Below are 20067 nucleotides of genomic sequence, written 5' to 3'. Positions count from 1 at the left end.
ATCATCAATTTGATGTTGCGTGGAGAAGAAATGAGGTACTGCATTGACACTGAGATCCTAACTGTGAATGTTTATGTGTGTGTATGTACGTGTGTGTTTGTCCATGACTGAGAATAAGGCGAGTTGAGGTGAAGGGGTGGAAGTTAATGAGAGGTGAGTGTCTGAAACCCTCTCTCTCTTTCTCTCTCTCTCTGCTCCAGCAGTAATCCTCTTCTATAAATCTGCAATCCAATCAGCGTTGTCCACACTTACTTACACACACACACACACACACACACACACACACACACACACACACACACACACACACACACACACACACACACACACACACACACACACACAGACACGCACACACAGACACGCACACATACAGAGCTGTTGGGAGGCCCATCTGTGTGTTAAGGCAATCTGCTTTATCATTATGATTACATTGGGCTCAGTTTATAGCAAAGTGTGTTTGTGTGTGTGTTTGTGTGTACTCAAGCGCTCCCTGGCTGGCTGACATTAATCACATTCCCATGGTTTGATGGCCTAAATAAAAAGAGGAATAATATTGTTGCTGTCCAATGAAAATTGCAGATCTCCAAAAATAAATTAAGAATTTCTTTAGAATTCCAAAAAAATGTTTTCTTCTTCAGGAAACAACGCAAATTAAACTTTAAAAAAAAAATTGTATGAGAAAAATATGATTAGAAAAGAAAATGTCATTTTTTATGTTAACAAAAAATCAATAACAATTTACATGCATTTTCATGTAAATTGTTGTTAAATTTTGTCTTTAACCGAATGCATCATGTGTGCGTGTTTGTGAAAGTGTGTATGTAAATAGTGTGAATAAATCCCATCAACACAGTGGGATATCAGGTATCCTGGGGTGAGTGTTCATTTGATCTTACACTGCTTATGTGTGTGTTATCCTGTGAAAGGGTGAGTTAAGATCAGGTGATGGGGTGACATTTTACCTTCATCTTTATGTTTTAAGAACCTAATTATGCATTTTGTTTATGTGCCATTTGTTTTAAAAAATAAACAAAGACACAGTACGAAAAGCACGGGTATATTTAATCAAATGAGTGATGGCTGAATTGCATGTAGCTGCTCCAATTTCAGGGTCCTGGTATTGTTCATGCTGGCTCTCTGTCACACTTTCATGGCTTACTGGGGCACTTGAATAGAATGGAGCCTGTGCTTTTTCTACTGTGAGAAGTCAAACCGTCTGTGGTAAAAAAGGCCTTCTGTGATCATATTCTTCACGATAAACTGAAAAAGAGAAGACCTTTTTGTTCTGATTAATAACATTTCATATTCCTCCATCATTATTGTTATTATCATGTGCCAACCGGGGGCTGTTGCTGTTGTGTCACATCTGACGCATACCATAGTTTTGGCACAATTACAATGTAAATTCTTGTTTGTTTTAACTTGGTCCACAACTTGATCCAATGCAGCGGAAATTATGTTCCCCACTTTGGAGTGTAGTGGGTGTGTATCTATCTGTGTGTGTGCGAATGTAGTGACTTCGAGCCATGGCGTGACTCCCTAGCCCTTGGCAAACCTTTACAACTCTCATCACCAGAGTCCACTCTCTGCCAACATACACATACACACACACTTGCATTGTGCTAGTAACACTCCTCTTGGTGATTGGCTGAGAGTCTGCGTGAGAATGGCTTGCCAGACCTCTAATTGGCTTGACCCAGACTAACCCTGAAATCCTATTGGACTAAGACTTCCCAGTCTACAGTGCGCACAGGTACACAGACACACATGGGCGGACACACTCACTTAAAAATTAAAGGGCTTTAGAAAAGCCTAACAATTAACTTATCAACAGTGTTTGAATAGGCTGTGCAATAAAACAACAACAATAATAACATGATAAATGACAGTAAGGTAACAATGTCAGTCAGTGAGATCATACAGCATAATATTGTTTGGTCACAAAAATAGAGACATGACTCCTGACTAAAGGTTTAAGATATTGTGACGTCTATCGTTGCAGACTAATGAATTAAGTTTTTGGAAAGCTTATCTGAGCATGTTGTTGCTACAAAGGAATCTAGTAATGTTGTTTAAAAACATAACAGAGCTTTTTTACAACAAGCTCAGATGAAAAAATATATGAGAAAAAATATAAATATACAGCAATAGGTCCACTCGTCATATACTCAAACACATTTGCATATAATAGTGCAATAAACCTGCATTATGCTAATTATATACAAAACACATACTTACAATTATAGTTTTGCAATCTGGCCATGTGGCTCTAACTCTTATCCAAAGAAACTTACAATGATTAGAAGACAGAAAGAAAAAGCTGCCGAGAAAGAGAGAGTGAGAGAGGAAGACTATGAAGAGAGAGAAAGTGTGTGTGTGTTTCATGCGTCACACCTTTGCTGTGTTTTAACATGAAACAAGCAGCATATTTACAGTTTATGTTCTAAAAATGGACCATAGAAGCCCTCAGTTCCACCTGCCTTCAACAACACAAACACAGAAACGGATATCCACTGGAAAACTTTAAAGTGAACATTCAGTGTGGTTAAAGCGCTTCATGCTTTAAGTTTTATTGCATACGCAGATGGAATAGGGAATTACTGTTCTGGTGAAGTGTCTGTCCTTCAACCATTATATGATTTTAAGCCTCTGTGCTGCGATGCATTTACACTACTGAAGTGTCCTTGAGCCAGAAGCTGAATCCCACTTTCTTGTGATACTCATATATACACTGCAAAATATAACAAAGTCAAGATAGTGCTGTAGGTGTGAGGAAAATATTTAGCAGTGGCCACTAAAGTGGTCCAGGTATTTAATCTTTTCATAAGTCCACTATCTTGAAATTAAAATGTAATTTTTGCCTCAGTACAAAAAAAGTAAAGAGAGGTAAGCATGTTAAATACACATAGCAACTCGCATATTATTCAGAGGAGGCCCGTTTTTTTTCTTGTTTTTGGTCATTTTAGCAGTATAGCAAGCAAAAAGTGTTAAAACTTGAATTTTAGAGTGGGTAACTCCGTAATCAACTCCTCTGTGCCTGAGGTCAAATAAATACTCCTAACACGGATACATACAAGGGCAAATACAGACCGCTGAAAGTATTTCGTTCATGACAATACTTTTAAAAATGTGATTCTGGAGTAATTTTACTCACAGTGACACAAAAACAGAGCAGCTTATCTTAAAGGCTGATATAATAATAAGAAATGTTTTTGCTGAAAATGCGAAATACTACTGAAAATTAAAAAATGTACACAATGACACAAAAAAATCCACCCTCAAATTAAATACTACAGATTATAGAGAGAGGTTAGCTCTTTTTTCTCCATCCTCATGTCTCTCTCTCTCACACACACACACACGCACACGCACACACACACACACACACACACACACACACACACACACACACACACACACACACACAGACCACTAAAAACACAGTCGTTTGATGTGTCAAAGTACTTGCTTTTTCTCTCCCTTTCATCTGAAATTTATAGAGGTCAAGTTTGGCTTTTCTGTAAAACTGAACCAAAAGAGATTCATAGATTCAACAAGTCCTTTTTTCTGTTACTTCTTTCACTCACTCTCTTTCAGTAGGTCTGTCTGCGTGTCTTTTACTCTTATCGTCTCTTTGTCTTACCTGGGGTTGTAGAGGGCATGTGCGTCTCTCATGTGGTTGGCCTCCAGTTGATCGTAGCTCTGGTGCATCCTCCAGGCGCCAGCGCCGCATTTACCATAAGCTGACTTGGAGTTATCTTCACTGCTGCTGTTCACCAATGGCCCCTTCGATAAGTTCATTCTGTATGCAAATGCAAAGTAAGAGAAGGAGGAGCAGAAGTGAAAATACTGTACATGTAACAGAAAAAGGTAGCGAAACAGCAGGTGGGAAAGGGCAGCCGAGACTTAATGCTACTTGGAAGTTCTGGATTAATTCAACTCATTTAGACCGGATACAACATTTCCGTGTGTATCCCTTTAAGACCAGGTGCAATGTTTGCGTGCTTCTCCCTTTGGAGCCGGATGCATGCGAGCGTGTTTTAGATCATGTCATCATTTTCAAAACGTGACTGATGAAAGCATTATAATTTGAATACATATGGGGAAGGTGAAATGCATTAAGGGATGCCTTTCTTGTTGGTTTTTTTCAGCGCTCTTAGCCCATTTTAGCATCAGGTTTTAACAGGTTGTTTTCATACCAAGCCTTCAGTTTTATAATGTTTTTTAGAGGGTGCCTTAGATCATTATGAGTTAACCATCAAATAAAAGACACAAAATAATGCTGAACATGAACAAAGTTCTTAAAACTGCAGTGCGGGACTTTTACATATAAAAGAACTTTAGTTATAGTCAAGCCCTTGAGTTCACACAATGCTGATTAAACCTATCACTCCCAGATAAATCTCTCTCTATATTCACAGTATACTGGAGTTTTTAGCTGGTATCAGATATGACAGTCCCACACTGACTTGAATAATGCATACTGCACTTGTCAATGGGCAGAGCATGCACACTAGAGACTTCCGCCGACTGACTTCCGGTTAGCTCAGTGCTAACTTGAATAGGGATAAAACAATTTTATTGTGCAGCTCTTCTTGACTTTCTAAATCTTATCGGACTGTATGGATCACATTTTGATAGTGAAATAAGTCATTTTGTGGGGGTTCTGTGACGCTCAAAACTATTTATCTGCTGTTTTACAGACACAACAGTAGCGACATAGTATGCTACGGTGGAGCCTATGACGTGAACATGTGTCGATTGTGTTTTACTGTAATTGTGTAATTACTCTCATTGTAAACAATATTATAAAAAGACAAATAAATTTCAGTTGTTCAGGGACATTAAATTATTGAAAATTAATGTGACAAAAAACGGCCTAATGAAATAAAATTTTAAAAATTGCAAACATAGCGTTGTCATTTTCTGTTTACCTTAGTTGCAGTTTCTGAACATTAACTATTTTCCAGTATTACATGGTAAACAAAAACAGTAACATCTGACCTTCAAAAAAACAACAAAAAACAGAAAAACAAAGAAAGGAAAACAAAGAGAGACCTCCTGACATATTTAATTGGCAAATGTTCGAATTTTTCCACAATGGGTAAGAAATGAACAGGGATATAATGCAGAAAATGGAAATAAAAAAAAGAAATTGAAATAAAAAGGGAAAAAACTTATTTGAAAATGAATGTAGACAAAATAATTGAACACAATGCCAAATGTTATGAATGTAGTTATTGGACACACAACACACACACACATTCACACATGCGCATTTAGTTTGTCTGTACGTCCGCAGTAAATATAACAAACAGCTGTGCAGCAAACAGTTATATGAGTTTGCAGGTACTCAGCGCAGGCATAAAAAAAGATGGGCAGGTATGCATACAGTCAGAAAGAACACAGACAGGTTCGAAGAGATGCAAAAACACAGACTGACACAAAGGCTGACATGCCGAGAGCAGCATGGACAAGCAGATAGACAGACTGCTGTCAGCCCAACAGATGCATTTGGGATGGGTTGTGACTTTAAACCAGTACATGAGACCCTGGTCCTAGAATTTGGTAACAAATTGCTGCCAAATACATTTGTCTGTGGATGCGTGCGCACACGTACTGGATGCGTCAGCCTGCTAACTGAAGCAAACCCTGATTGCGTTTAACGTCAAAGGAGTTTTACCAGTTTTGGTTTTGGAAAAGGCCGAGGTTATATAAAAGTAAAAGCACCAGAAGAGGGACGGCAAACTGTCAATCAAACTCAGCGCTGTTGTCAGGGGAGAATCTGTCGCTGGGGTGATAAGGTCACTGCAGGCAACAGAATCAAAATCATCCATTGCAAGAAATAAATAATTAAATAAAAGAGAGTGCAAGAAAAAAGGGACACTTCTCACAGCTGACGTCAAAGAGGAGGAGAGAAGGCAGGGTTTGTAATAAAATGGTCTGGGTGGCCTACATTTAAACCAAACTATCAGGGGAGAATGGCACGAGGCTGGTAGGAAGAAAAGCACTTTATTACAAGTGGACAAAATATAAAAAATAAAGAAACCAACTCGGATTGGGGAACAAATGTCAAAAAACAACTGGTATTAATGTGCTGCTTCTAAAATCACATAAAATGTATAAAAAATGCCTGCTGGTAATGTCTGAAGCATCTCTGTGTTTGGCATTATGAATTTGCTTGTTTTTGCTTAACAAAAAAAAAAGAAAAAGTAAAATAATAAAGTAAAATAATTATGCTTACTTGGGGAAATCAATTACTATACTTTTTATTTTTAATGTTGAAACATTGTTGAGCATGTCTACAGACTGAAAAAGTAACGCTTTTATATTGGCTTTAAAAGACACTCGCCAATCTTTTCATGCCAAACACGTCAAATCAAACCACCTGGGAAAACTATGAAACTATGAAATATCTTCTAATTGTGCTTATTTCTTTGTTGTTTTTGCCGAGTTGATTTTGCTATATTTTTCAGTCATTCCTGTGTGTATTGTATCAGTAAACAGAGTAGGACATCTGTGTGTATGCATGCCATGTTTTCCCTCTATGGGTTCCTATTTAGGTGAGGGCCAGGTAAACAGGCAGGTAGACAGACCAATCACTCGTCTGACAGCCATCCCTCCTTCCATCCCTCCATCCATCCACAGAACTGGGTTGGCTCAGCAAGAGCTAGAGGGCCGGGGTGTGTAATATGTAGGTTTTAGTTCCACTCTGGTGAATAGGAGGAATCGATATCTTGCTGCTGCTGCTTCAGACACTTACTGGCTTTGGTTGCGGTGTCACAATGCTATATAGACAGGCAACACTTAATACTGCTTTTTTATTGGGGAGTGTCCTGGTGTCACACCGGACGGAAGGTACATCCAGCACCATGTACACGTGATATTAGTTTAAATCCCTTTCCCTGCTTTTAGAGTCGCATGCAAGCTATTAAAAAACAACAAAAAGACTGTATACTGTTTTTTTTCTAAACACCCCTATTCAGTACCATGATCCATAAAATGCCATTTAAGAGTCCAAGTCATTTAATGCTTTACCAAATTTTAAAATAAACCATTATTACAGTACTTTTTCTCACCGACATAAGGGGTTTTTGATTCAGCAGAAATCCATTCAAATCTGCCACTTGCATTAACCCAGACACTAAAACTGTTAGGGATTACAAAGAGAGATTCTGTTTTATTATACTTTATGGCAAGGTAATCGGATATTCTTTCTTTTCCTTTATTCATTCAAGAAGATTAAATTAAGCCTAAAAGGCATCTTAAAATTAGAGATGATTTAAAAATGTCTATTGAAAATAGACAATCATTTAAATAAGACATAGAAAGTGGCTTGTTATTCTATTCAATACATGAAAAAAGTACAATACACATATTGTATTGGTACAGTACTACAGTGCATAAAATGGAACTAACTGAAAAGATTATTCTGATTATTTTAGGAAACCTTTCCTTCGAAGCAATAAAACTGTAAGATGTACTTACGCATATACAAAAGAAATAGCTCATATATCAAATACATGAAAATTCGTACAAAGTAAAAAGAGAGAATAAAGGCGAAGAGTATTAACCTATACGATTCTACCTAACCTATTTCACGCTATTGTCAGTACATGTAAGCGAGTGTGTGTGTGAGTGTGTGTGTGTGTGTAAAAGTAGGGAGATCATGGGTGTCTTTCTGATGCTCAGTGACTCGCTCATGTGTTGCTGGCCCATCTGTGAACAGAATGACCATGACACAGTGTGTGTGTGTGTGTGTGTGCGTTTGTGTCTGTATGTGTGTGTGTGTGTGTGTGTGTGTGTGTGTGTGTGTGTGTGTGCACGCATGTGTGTGTGACATGGTGATGCAGTGATTGATGAGACAGTTGCCATTCTTGCTAATGCAAAACGCACCTATCCCTGAAGGGAGCAAATGCCACAACACACGCACACACAAACACACACAGGGCTGCAACTGCCCTACCTAATTATCCCACTAGTCAGGGTCTTCCAGTCACATATGCAATAAATATGCATCAATGTAGTTTTATAAACATAGTTTCATCGGTGGAAGGACAACATTTAAAGAATGATCATGGAATGAAAAAATATATACATTTTTTATTCTAATATTTAATCGTACCACTTGATTTTTTTTCTTCAGTATTTGCTGACTTGCTCTATTGTTTACATATAGATTCTGTATAATTATAAGTTACTCCAGATACCAATGTCAGATAATTACTTAATGTCATGTCTGAATGTGTTAAATAATAATGACAAAAATAATTGCATAATTATTATTGCATAATAATTGTCTCATAAAAGTGTCTGACACAGGTATGTTAACGTTTGTGTGTGTGTGTGTGTATGTGTGTGTGTGTGTGTGTGTGTATGTGTGTGTGTGTGTGTGTGTGTGTGCATGCGTGTATGTGTGTTAGGGGGATGTTAAAATGATCACATCGTAATCACAAATAGACTAGAGGAATAAATGACATATTTATATAGAAATGCGTGTGACGGTGTTTCTCCTGTGTCTGCACGTGCATCGGGGCAGGTGGTGTTTGACACAGCTCTGTGTTGGCTATGTGTGTGTCTGAGCGGATGTGGATGTGTGTGCACGTTAGCGTTAGCAACGGGAGCTGTTAGCGGGGCAGGCGGCAGATGGGCTGTCGGCCTTAATAGGGACTGAGCGGGTGCAGAAAGGTGACAGCTCCACGAGGGAGGGGTGTGTGGGGAGGGAGAGAAGGAGTGTGTGTGGGGAGGTGAATTGTGAAGGAAGAAGGGGATAAAAGGGAAATGAATTATCTCCGGAGGTGAAGAAAAGTGCAGATCAGCTGCGCGGAGGAACGTACCTTCTAAAGGCAAGAAGTGTTTATAATGTTCAGTAGGCTACATAGATTTGTATAAATATATATTTTGATCAACTTTGTCCAGATTTCAAACTCGTCATTTCCGTGTCAATTTGTTTCAAGTAAACAAATTTTTATTTTCTACAATTATAAAAAATTGATATAAATTGAAACAATAATGAGCAGCTTTCCACTTCAACCAGCACCACAGCACACTTAAAAAGTCTGATGTCACTTCAGTGAGTGAAGCTGTGGACATTTCTGCACGTCTAAATAAAGCATAAAAAGTACTTGATCTCTTTCATTTCATCGGATATGTTCTTCAGTTTGTTCACAGTTGTGTCGTGAAAAGCCCAAATGTTCGAAACCAGAACTATTTTTTAAAATCTAAAGCTTTCATGATATATTTCACTTAACCGTATATAAATGAAATGTTCTGTTTTTGCAGTGTCACAAGTACATTTTGTGAAGTCCGCACATATTCAGACGGAGTGTTTATATACACAAAGAACTCGCACAGAAACAAGGGCTGTACCCATTGTGCATTTTCAGTTATGGTCACACGGTTTATCTCAAAGCTGAATTGTTGATAATTTGAGGAAAAAAGAACCAGAAATGCTGTTGAGCTGTTTCTAGAGTGATAAAAACCTAAAAAAGAAAGAAAAGAAAAAAAAGAGCCGCTTTAGATGCTCATCAGATTTGTCGGAGATCTTTCATCCAAAAATATGACGCAATGTGTACACTTCTTATCGGCCCTTTTATTTAGGCAGCCATGTAATACATACCAATTTAAATTCACCACATGAGTTGCTGGTTTGTTTTTATAATGAACAAAATGCTTTAGAAAGAGAGCGAGAACGTAGGCTAAGCCATTAACTAAAGTTAAGAGAATTGTTTTGTAATTGCTTTTTCAATAAAAAATATATATTTTAAAGTTTACACATAAGTTTGAACACGTAAATAAGAAATACATCCATTAAACTTTTTATGCTACTGTTATTGAATCACAGCTCAATGAATTCAGTAAGGCTGCATCACTTTAGACAATGATGTGAATATATCTGTGCAATGGTGGAGTTTATCCGTAAAATGCATTTGATAAATTTGGTAAATTACACCATATAAGATACCAAGAGACAGAAAAAAAAAAAAGGAAACATGAAAAAAAAAAAAAACCCTAAAGAGAGAGGTGGGGTGGTGGGCTGGCCTGTCATTCTCTCCCCATCAGGCACACACATGAAGCATGATGGGAGGATGAGAGGAGGAATATTTCACTGTCAGTCGGAAGGCGGCATGGTCATCCATTTCTTTCTCTCTCTCTCTCTCTCTCTCACTATTTATCTCTTCTACTATATCTTTCCTTTTTTTTATCTTTTTGAACCCCCCCCCTTTACACACTGTCGAAACAATGACAATTTAATCATACTATACAAGGCCTGGGCATGTAGACGGAGAGAACTACCCAGCCAGCCAATCGAAAGCTCTCTCCCCATGGACTCACAGAAAGAGAGACGGTGAAAAGGAAGGAAGAAAAAAAAAGTGCAAAAGACAGACAAGATGTTTAAACCTGCATCACTCTCTTGATCCTCTTTAACTCATGCACACACACTTCTAAACCCACATGGCACCTCTCCATCTAAATCTGCGCTATTGTGGCCCAGTCTCTGCTGTCTCCTCCCATTAGGAGGAGTGAGAGGCAGCATTAGAAGCCTTGAGCACGAAACGATGTGTGCGCGCGCACACTCACACACGTATACACTGGTCTCATGATCTAAAGCGCAGCTCAATAGTTTACCCGCTGACCTGCGGAAATCACATTTTAGTAACTCCTTCACTAAAAACCAAAACCACAAAAAGACACAAATCTTTGAGTCAATATTCTCTAAAACCACTCAGACAGACCTGAAAAAACATCTGTTAAAATGTCGTAAAATGGATGGAAATAAAATGTACTTTTGACACTGAGAGCGAAGAAAAAGAAAACTCTCCTCTTTTCTTCCACCTCTCTCTAACCTACACTGCTAAATAAGGTCTTAAAAGTAGGCTTGAATGAGACAAGTAAAGTCAGCAGGTAGCAGTAAGAAGAATAATTCTTAGCCAGGGCATAAATGATTTGATAGATTGTGATAATAGTAATAATGAATGAATGCACATTTTGATGTATGGACAACGGAGACGTATGGATGACAGGTAACGCGGAATGAGCGGATCAGCAGTGTGGAGGGAGGGAAGCAGGGAAGGAGAGGAGATGAGTGGCGTTGCCTCTCACTATACATCACTCTCTCTCTTCTTTCAATCAGCGCTTTGGCATTCAATCACGCACACGCACGTACACACACACACACACACGCATATACATTTAGCTTAACCACCAGTGTGGTGTAATGGCTAATTGTAGTGAGTGTGTGTCACAGCTGGTAGAGTCTCTCTTACTGCTCTTTCAACACATAAAGGCCGGCACTGACCCATGACACACTCGCGCACACACACACGGCACTGATGGATTGAACGTAAATCAAAGAAATTCCCATCATCAATGCTCGTCCCATTTTGCTCTGTCATCTTGGTGTGGCTTTTTATATAAAGGTAGATTTGTGTGTATTACAGTGTGTTTTTAATATAAATGAGAGATCATACATCCACGTGAATGCTTAATTGCATTTTTTACACAGTTTGGTTACTTTTTAGCTGCAAATGCCCAAAACACAAATACAAATGCATGTGCGTTTCTGTGCGTTTGAGGGTGTGTGTTTGCATGCATTTTTATGTGCGCGCAAGCATGTGTGCTTTCATGCGTACACGTGTGTCCAGCGGACCCCTAAGTGCTGGTGTCAGACAAAAGCACCCCCACCCCCCCTAGCACCCCCCCTTTTCATCCCACCTCTCGCTCTGTCTGTCTCTCTCATTGCATCTCTCTCTCTTTACGGGACTAAATTACCACTGGAATGCCCGGACCCTTCACATGAGAGAGAGGCCATAGTGTGCGTGTATGTGAGTGTGTGTGTGTGTGTGTGTGTGCATGAGTGTGCGTGTATGCAGAAACAATGAAGAAACCGACAGACAACAAATGCCGTAGGGACAGACGGACAGGCAAACAGATGCACAAAAAGAAGAACACCTCCTCATACGGGCCACCGATAGGTCACACAGACACATACACACAAAATGTGGGCAGGCAGGCACGAATGCATGCATGACAACAAACAGATGCAAATGCACACACTCAGCCTCATGCACACACATGCGTGCGTGCGTGCGCGCACACACACACACACACACACACACACACACATACACACACACACACACACACACACACACACAGACACAGCCAACAAATCAGCACGGCACATATTGACATGCTTTGACAGATGAATTAAGTAAATGATTTTATAAGGAGATTAAAAGGATTTTAATTTACGCAATCTCTCTTTGGTCCCCCCGTCCCTCCCTCCAGTCAGCTTTACCTCTCTCCCTCTCTTTCTCTCTACTGCTTTCTTTCCCTCATGGACTGAGAAAGAAATCACTGAACAAGAGAGTGACAAAAACAAACAGGGAAAAAGGCAGAGAGAAATGTAATAGATGTTTTCTCAAAAAGAAAGCGAGGATTTTTTTCTTTTTCTTTTTATAAATCAACAGATGTTTATATTTTTTCAGCACATTTTAAATAAGAGCAAAGACACATTGTCATCATCTTTTTAAATGACAACTGAATTATTTTAAAGCTGCATTATTTATTTACATTTATATATTTCAAATAGTGTGAGTGTAAGCAGAGCGGCAGGCCTAAAGGTTTCAAGGATTACATTTGCTTCAGTTAATTCAGGAAAAATTTGCCTAAAATAGGTAATGTCACCAAGTAAATCAGAAAAGAAAATCATCATGAAATCTTTAAGGTCAAAGTATTGCTGCAAAAACAAACTGAAATGATTGAATTATCCTTTTTTGAATGCCCTCATTATTGTCTTGGCACAATACGATTCAACACTCTAACACATGAAAGGTGAAACTTGAGCGTTATCTTGTGCACCCGATATTTGTTTAATCTGTTCAAATAGAAAATAACTATCACTTTTATAAAAGATTGACTATGTATTATTCTGGCATATATCATTTTAATTTTATGAATTTGAAATTTTCATCAAGGGAACACTTTTGTGCAACTTCAAACATGCACCAAACTATATTATTTATTCAGACTTAATTTGATTAATAATGAAGAGACTTTTTCCATTTTTAGTCATAATCAGAAACTATTTATTTCCATCTAATTGGACAAAAACAAAATAATTAATATTAGACACAAATCATGATTGAAAATAATTCTAAGTGAAATCTTTTTTTTTCCTGGCTTGTGTTTCTCTTTGTCTCTCACAATGAAAATCATTGCCTGACTGATCTGCACGGACGCTGTGCAATTCTCACCACCCGTCTCCTTCACACCCACTGACAAAAAGCAGCAAATTCACTAAAGTCACTGTAGAAAATATATCTTAATGATATGCAAATAGTATGTATATGGTGGCATGAGGGGAATGTAATTATGTTAACAGCTTAAGCGGTACTTGTTGTTGTTATTATTATTATCGGTATGATCATCATTATCCCTAATATTTTAATTAGTGTAGGAAAGCAGTGCCTGAGAGCAAAGGAGGGGAAGCCTGTGCAGAGAAAAGAGAACGGTGGATGGTGGATGGACGGATGGATGGAATGATGGATGGATGGATGAACAGACAGGCAGATGGAAGAATGTTCCATATTTAGAGTTTTCTAAAATATGTGCGAGTGGTCAGCTTACATACACTTGCAGAAACACACACAGGTAAAGCAGGTACTTTCCCATGCCTGACATGAATGCATTTCTCTTAATGTGTTTGTGCTTAATTTTCAAACACAGCTCTCATGCTGGTCACCACTTATTCAATCAAAATCAAACAAAAAAACAAACAAATCAAAACCTGGTTGTAAGTGTTCACTTTTCTTGTCTAATTCACAAATCAAAACCAGAGGTAAATCTGTGGTTCTTAAACTACACCGTACTGGTTTTGCACTGGAGAAATCAACACCCAGACTCAGATACAGTGTGCAGACCGAGGGTCAAGTCTTTTAGTCTAAAATGTACTGAATTTAGACATTCCTTCTGACACCCAGCCATTTGATATATGAAAGAAAATAAATTCTATGCAATATAAAAGGATGTTCTGAAGAGTCTTCTATTGGAGTAAAGCCTCAAGCTCACTAAAAGCCTGATTTATGGCAATGCACTGCAGTCAAATTATCATTTAAAAAACTTTCAGTTGTTTTTTTGTTTTGTTTTGTTTTTTAAATTGAATTTAATCTTGCACAATTACCAAGTCTTTAGAAAATTGAAAAATATTTGTTGGAAATCTGATCTTTACTAATACAAAATATAAAAAATCTGTTACTAAAAACAATGAAAAACAGGTATTATGTCTTTGAAATGTTCCCTGCTAGTCCACACTCTGTGAAATACTTTGAATTTGTGCATAAAGGACACATACACTCGCACATACATAGGTGAACCGGCTTCAAAGCACACAGAAAAAAAATTATGCTTTCTTTAAAAATCTTAATAAGAGCTGGGAAACACATCTGTGTATCCTGCATTGGATTCTGCTTTGATTTCGTTGTTTTACCTCTCCACCTCAGACTTTCTGTGTTTCTGACTTAAACTAAGACTGTGATTCACTGTCACTCATAATGATTTATTATACTGTAAAACATGCCCACGTAGAACAAAATTAATAATTGGATATATTTTTATTTCTACACATATTTACTGTTAAATCCTTGATTAGAGGCAAGGAAGATTTGCCACTATGAGAGCCATTAGTGAATGCATGCTTAATGCAAAGAGAGTGTTGTCCACTTACTGAAGCACACTAATCAATTCAGCTAAATCCATGATTTAAATTGTCATGTTTGAAAGAGAACAAACTGTGTATATTAGTATACTTGTTATGCTTTAATCTATGTTTTTCCATGAAATGCACCTTGTCTGTTACCAGCACAAAAACACATACTTGCACGCACACACACACTGCTGTCCGCTCCACCAATCAGTTAATCTGCATTTTGAACGACGTCTTTAACACACTCCTAAAAGAGCAAAGTGCTGGCAAAATGAGCAGCTCAGCGGCACTCGCTTGTTTGTGTTGTGTGTGTGTGTGTGCGTGTGTGTGTAACTGTCTCTAATTCCTGTGCAGGGCCACACGCTGAGTTGCTCGTCTGAAATTCTACCTCCTCTGGCATTTAAGAGCGTAGCTTTCCCCCTTTCCTCCTCCCTCCTCTCTTATGGGCCCTTCTCCTCCTGTCTCTCCATGTTATTCCTGTAACCTCAATGCCCTGTTACCTCGCTGATTCTTTGCTTGGATGAACACACACTTAAAAGACAAATGCACAAGTGTAAATACACAGGTACACACACACACACACACACACACTCACACATACCTACCTGGACAGAGTTGCAGACTTGTCCTGAGGACAAACTGACTTAAAGTAAAACAAGGTCTCAAAATCAGGGAAAGTGGAGAAGAAACTATCTTTAATTTGAAAATGACTGTATGTGTGTGTGCAAGTATGTGTGCACGCCAGTGCATGTGTGTGTGTGTGTTTGTGTGTGCAGGTGTATTAGTGTGTCTTGCTCCCAGGTGGAGGGACAGAAATTCCGCTCCTCTACCCACTGAGTAAGAGCTGCTGTCCGGATACTGCAGCCACACACACACACACACACACACACACACACACACACACACACACACACACACACACACACACACACACACACACACACACACACACACAGACAGTGAACGCATGCTACCTGACAGAAGAAACAACCTTGACATGGTGCCGGCCACCTCAGCTGCATACCAGCACATACACACACAAACACTCATGCTCACACACATACTCACACACAGTTCAAGACAATGACAATGACAAGTTGAGTGATGAATAGAGGGATAAGAATAAAAGGTAAAATTTACCTACTCTTGTTCAGAGTGCATTAAAAAACACTCGGATAACGGGTGTCCTACCGAATCCATCGGTGATACCAGGTCATTGTCATGTCAACCTCCTCAGGGGAAAAAAGAAGAAAATCTTTAAAAAGAAAAAGAATCAAAGTTTTTATATCTCTCCTCTTTCTCCTCCTCTTCTTTTGCTGGTCTTCCTCTCTCGGTCCTTCCTTCCGCTCCGAGGGAGCAATACAATTATCTGCGCTGCCTGCACTGATCGGCTCTGCGTGTGTGTAGATGTGAGGGAGCGCGTGTGTGTGTGTGTGAGAGTGAGCGAAGTGTGTATGTGAGCGCCAGGGAGAGGGGGCTATAGGCACACACAACCAGCCAGCTAGGCAGTTGGGACAGAAAGCTGTGCCGCTGTCCTAATCAACGACTTAAAGCCCCGATAGCAGCTCATGAATATTAAGCAGCATTTTGCATATGCAGTCCCTCAGGCCCCGGTTCTGCTGCGATTGGTGGTGACTTGACCAATGGCTGTGAGGAGGGGCGGGGAAAGGGGTGGAGACAAGGAGGGTGAGCAAGGGAGAGAGGGAGAAGAGCAGGTGGAGAGGGAGGGATCAGACAAAGAGCGATAGCAGGAAAGAGAGAGGGAGGGAGGGAGCGGAGAGGAGAAAGAGACAGGTGAGGGAAAGATTTAAAGCAAGACATCCTGCTTTCTTTCTTTTTTCCTTTCTTTGTCTCTTTATCAGTCAATCTTTCTGTTTTTGTCTCTCAGACTGAGTCTCTCTCACAAGTCTCTCTCCACTGGTCCCTATTGCTCTCATCATGTACCTGCATAAGAAACTGCAGTCCAGCAAAAATTGCAATGTTAAAAAAACCCCATTGTCTTTCTGTTTCAAAGCAAAGTTAGGAAAGTTATATAAAATAAGAATACTTCAAACAAAGGCTAAACATTTGAGTTACAGCATATTTCAGGACATTAGTCAAGCAGAAATTAAGGATTTGTGTCAGCTCAGCCTCTTTGAACGACCCAAAATCGACTCAATCATATCCAGAGAATTACAAGATCAAAGGAAAAAGTAAGCTTGACCCTGACCCTAAACCTAAATAATGTGTCACACTGCAACCGTACACACAGGTGCGCGCACGAACACGAACACACACACACACACACACACACACACACACACACACACACACACACACACACACACACACACACACACACACACACACACACACACACAGCACAGCAGAGCCCATCACAGCTCAGCAGTAAAATACAGGATTATGGCAATTCCAAGGCCCTTGTCCTTTGTTGTAGAATGATTTGGGAATGATTGGGACAAGGTTTTCCCCGCAGCTTGCTGTTTGTTGAGCTCCCTGCCATCTCAGCAACAGCAGGCTGTGTATTCCCGGTATTTCCAATATTACGGACACCTTGGAATGTGGGAATTGTTGGTAAGGGAATCTCCAGGAGAAATAGCTCACCGTTACTCAGTGTCCGAGAGAGGAGGAGACAGAGGGAAGAGAAAAGAGTGTGTGAGGAGAGAGGGAAGGGTCCTTCCTCTAAAAGAGGGAAAATGGGAAACCTACACTAAGACTCAGATCTGCTCCACCACGATAATGTCCACACTTTCTTTAATGCTTTCTCTACCTTTTTCTCTCTTTTTTCTTATTTTGTTTTTAAATTCAAATGTCTTCCTCTTTTCCATCTGACATTAAAAACGCTCACATACCCCTCCACACAGGATGGAGGGGGAAGAGAGAAGTGTGGAGGAGAGAAGAAGATAGAGAGAAAGAAATCAGAGGGGTGGAAAGGGGGATGCAAAGATGAAAGAGAGTGGTTGTGATTAGCAGCTTTGGAAGAGAACAGATAATAAAACATTTCCTGAAACCAATCTCTGCTTTGATGTATGCGTGTGTGTATCCTGCATGTGTGTGTGCAATGGTAGCTACAACCTCTTTTTCCTCTTTTTCTCTCAACCTATTTAAACACTGAGTCAAATGTTTAACATCTCAGCTTTGGTTGACAGTTGCATGAAAATGTTGTTCTACTGTTTTTCCCGTCTAAGTGACAACTCAAATCTGATAAGCTTTCTTATAGTAGGACAAAGTCAGTAGGCTTTCTCTCCCACTGTGAACTGTGGAGTTCTTCAGTCACACAGAATGACAATACTATACTGTACAATAAAGTAGCTGAAATACACTGATCCATTCATCTGCCTTCAAATATGCAGAATCAGGTTCACACTGATTGTCCGGCAAGGAAAATTAAAGTTAAAGTCACACACATCATAGTAGTAGAAAAGTTAAGCTGGTTTTTAAAGGTTATTGCAAAATGTGAGAGATGAGAGATGACAAATATTTTTTTATGATTAACAAAGAAAGAAGACTGTATGTAAAACACACTATACACACACACACACACACACACACACACACACACACACACACACACACACACACACACACACACACACATATGTTGCTCGCCATTTGCACAGAGGTACATGCATTCAAACTCATGTATACATAGATGCTATGAGGTTCATGTACACAAGCACATGCACACACACACACACACACACACACACACACACACACACACACAAACACACAGTTATGATGTATCCAGGGGCTTATAAGCATCGACAAAGATGAGTGTGAATCAATGCTGCCGTCACTACTGGGCAAACAAATCCTTTACCAAAACCTCTCTCTCTAACACACACACACACACACACACACACACACACACACACACACACACACACACACACACACACACACACACACACACACACACACACACACACACGCATACATGTATTATTTTGGCAACTATGTAGAAAGATTAAGATATAGGAACACAGATTTAATGTTTTGCTCAACACAATATGTATTGAAAATTGTGAAATCTGTCTGTGAGAAATGAATTTCACATTTTCATGTATCTACTCCTTCACCTCAATGTCCTGTTTTCTTTCTTTTATCCTGAGCTAAAAGGTGCAACAACTACTATCAATAACAGACTGTATTAGTTTTATAAAAAAGTACATAATGTTATTAAATACAATTTTAATTATGATACCAAATAATGTTTGAATTTTTACTATAACATAATTTTAAAAATGAGCGAAAAAATCTAGAGTTTGTAAAAGATGCACTTGAAGGCCGCACATCAAACCAAAACAACTGAAGGGTTTTGTGCTTCCTCTTACACAAACAGAAGGTAAAAGGTCTGTCTGTTGTGACATGGTCCTGTTTATGAAAACGTAATACTTTGTGGCAGTTTACTTTTGAAAGTATTCAATGAAACTTTTCTTTGCAGGGTTCACAAACTGCAATTTATGCATATATGCGGTTCGTTTCTTTAGGACAGTGACAGTCAGCTTTGGTACAAACAGCAAGGTGTTTGATAAAAAAATCTTGAAAATGAAATCTAAAGGTTTCAAACAAAAGCATGTGCTTATGTGTGGTTAGTAATGCTTTAAAAAGATTCAGCCTATTATGTAAATAGGGAAGCGTTAGAGAGACAAAAAAAGCTGCACACACACACACACACACACACACACACACACACACACACGCACACGCACACACACGCACACGCACACACACACAGCACATACAGTATTCTTCAGTAAACTTCTTCAGGACATTACAGATAAAACAAAAAAAATGTAGTTTTAATTGCACCCTGAAACAACCTCATCCCATTCTTTCCTCCTCACTCCTCCCTTCTCTCCCTGACCCCCATCGCAACACACCCCACCCCACCCCCAATTATTGATTGGCTCTCAGTCAGTGAGTATGTTGACAGTGACCCCTTTAGGCCACTTCTCTCTCTCGCTGGACAAACCCGCCTGCCACACAAACCTCTTAAACACAAACCTATTACAAAAGCCAGGGAAATACCCGGTGTTTTCACATGTGTGCCGGCGCCCTAGTGATCACAATCCCATGATTTGTACAAGGCCGTGGATAAACTACACACTCAATAATAAAACTCGATCATCTCAAAATGTAGAATATCATTATAATTAATAATGATATGTTTGTGTGTATGTGTGAAAGGTCTTCTTTGCGGCAGCTCAGTTATTATGTTAAGGCTCTCGCTCTTGTCTTTTGCTCATGTATGTGTGTTTGACTGTATGTGTGTGTGTGTGTGTTTTGAGCCTGTGGTGGCAGCCTTTTGACATCTGTAGAAGAATTATCCGTTGCAACTCTCACTGACATCA

The 20067-nt window shown here is 39.2% G+C and overlaps 1 protein-coding gene across 3 annotated transcripts in view; it reads right to left on the bottom strand.

The window, feature by feature from the left end:
- The window catches only part of esrrga (estrogen-related receptor gamma a), a 77150-nt gene extending 61240 nt beyond the window's left edge, over nucleotides 1–15910 (bottom strand). For 2 of the 3 annotated variants that reach the window (XM_062421279.1, XM_062421287.1), the window contains exons 1-2: nucleotides 15855–15910; nucleotides 3647–3805 (exon numbers count right to left, since the gene is read on the bottom strand). In XM_062421279.1, the coding sequence (XP_062277263.1) occupies nucleotides 3647–3805; nucleotides 15855–15910 (215 nt within the window). Of the gene's footprint in view, nucleotides 1–3646; nucleotides 3806–15854 lie in introns of those variants that run through there. The other variant, XM_062421305.1, reaches the window with a different exon arrangement.
- Nucleotides 15911–20067: the final 4157 nt, after the last annotated feature.

Source organism: Scomber scombrus, chromosome 1 (genome assembly GCF_963691925.1).
Source record: "Scomber scombrus chromosome 1, fScoSco1.1, whole genome shotgun sequence".
NCBI classification, from domain to species: Eukaryota; Metazoa; Chordata; class Actinopteri; order Scombriformes; family Scombridae; genus Scomber; species Scomber scombrus.
Note: the sequence above shows the minus strand (reverse complement) of the source record. Positions and strands in the feature narration are given on the sequence as shown.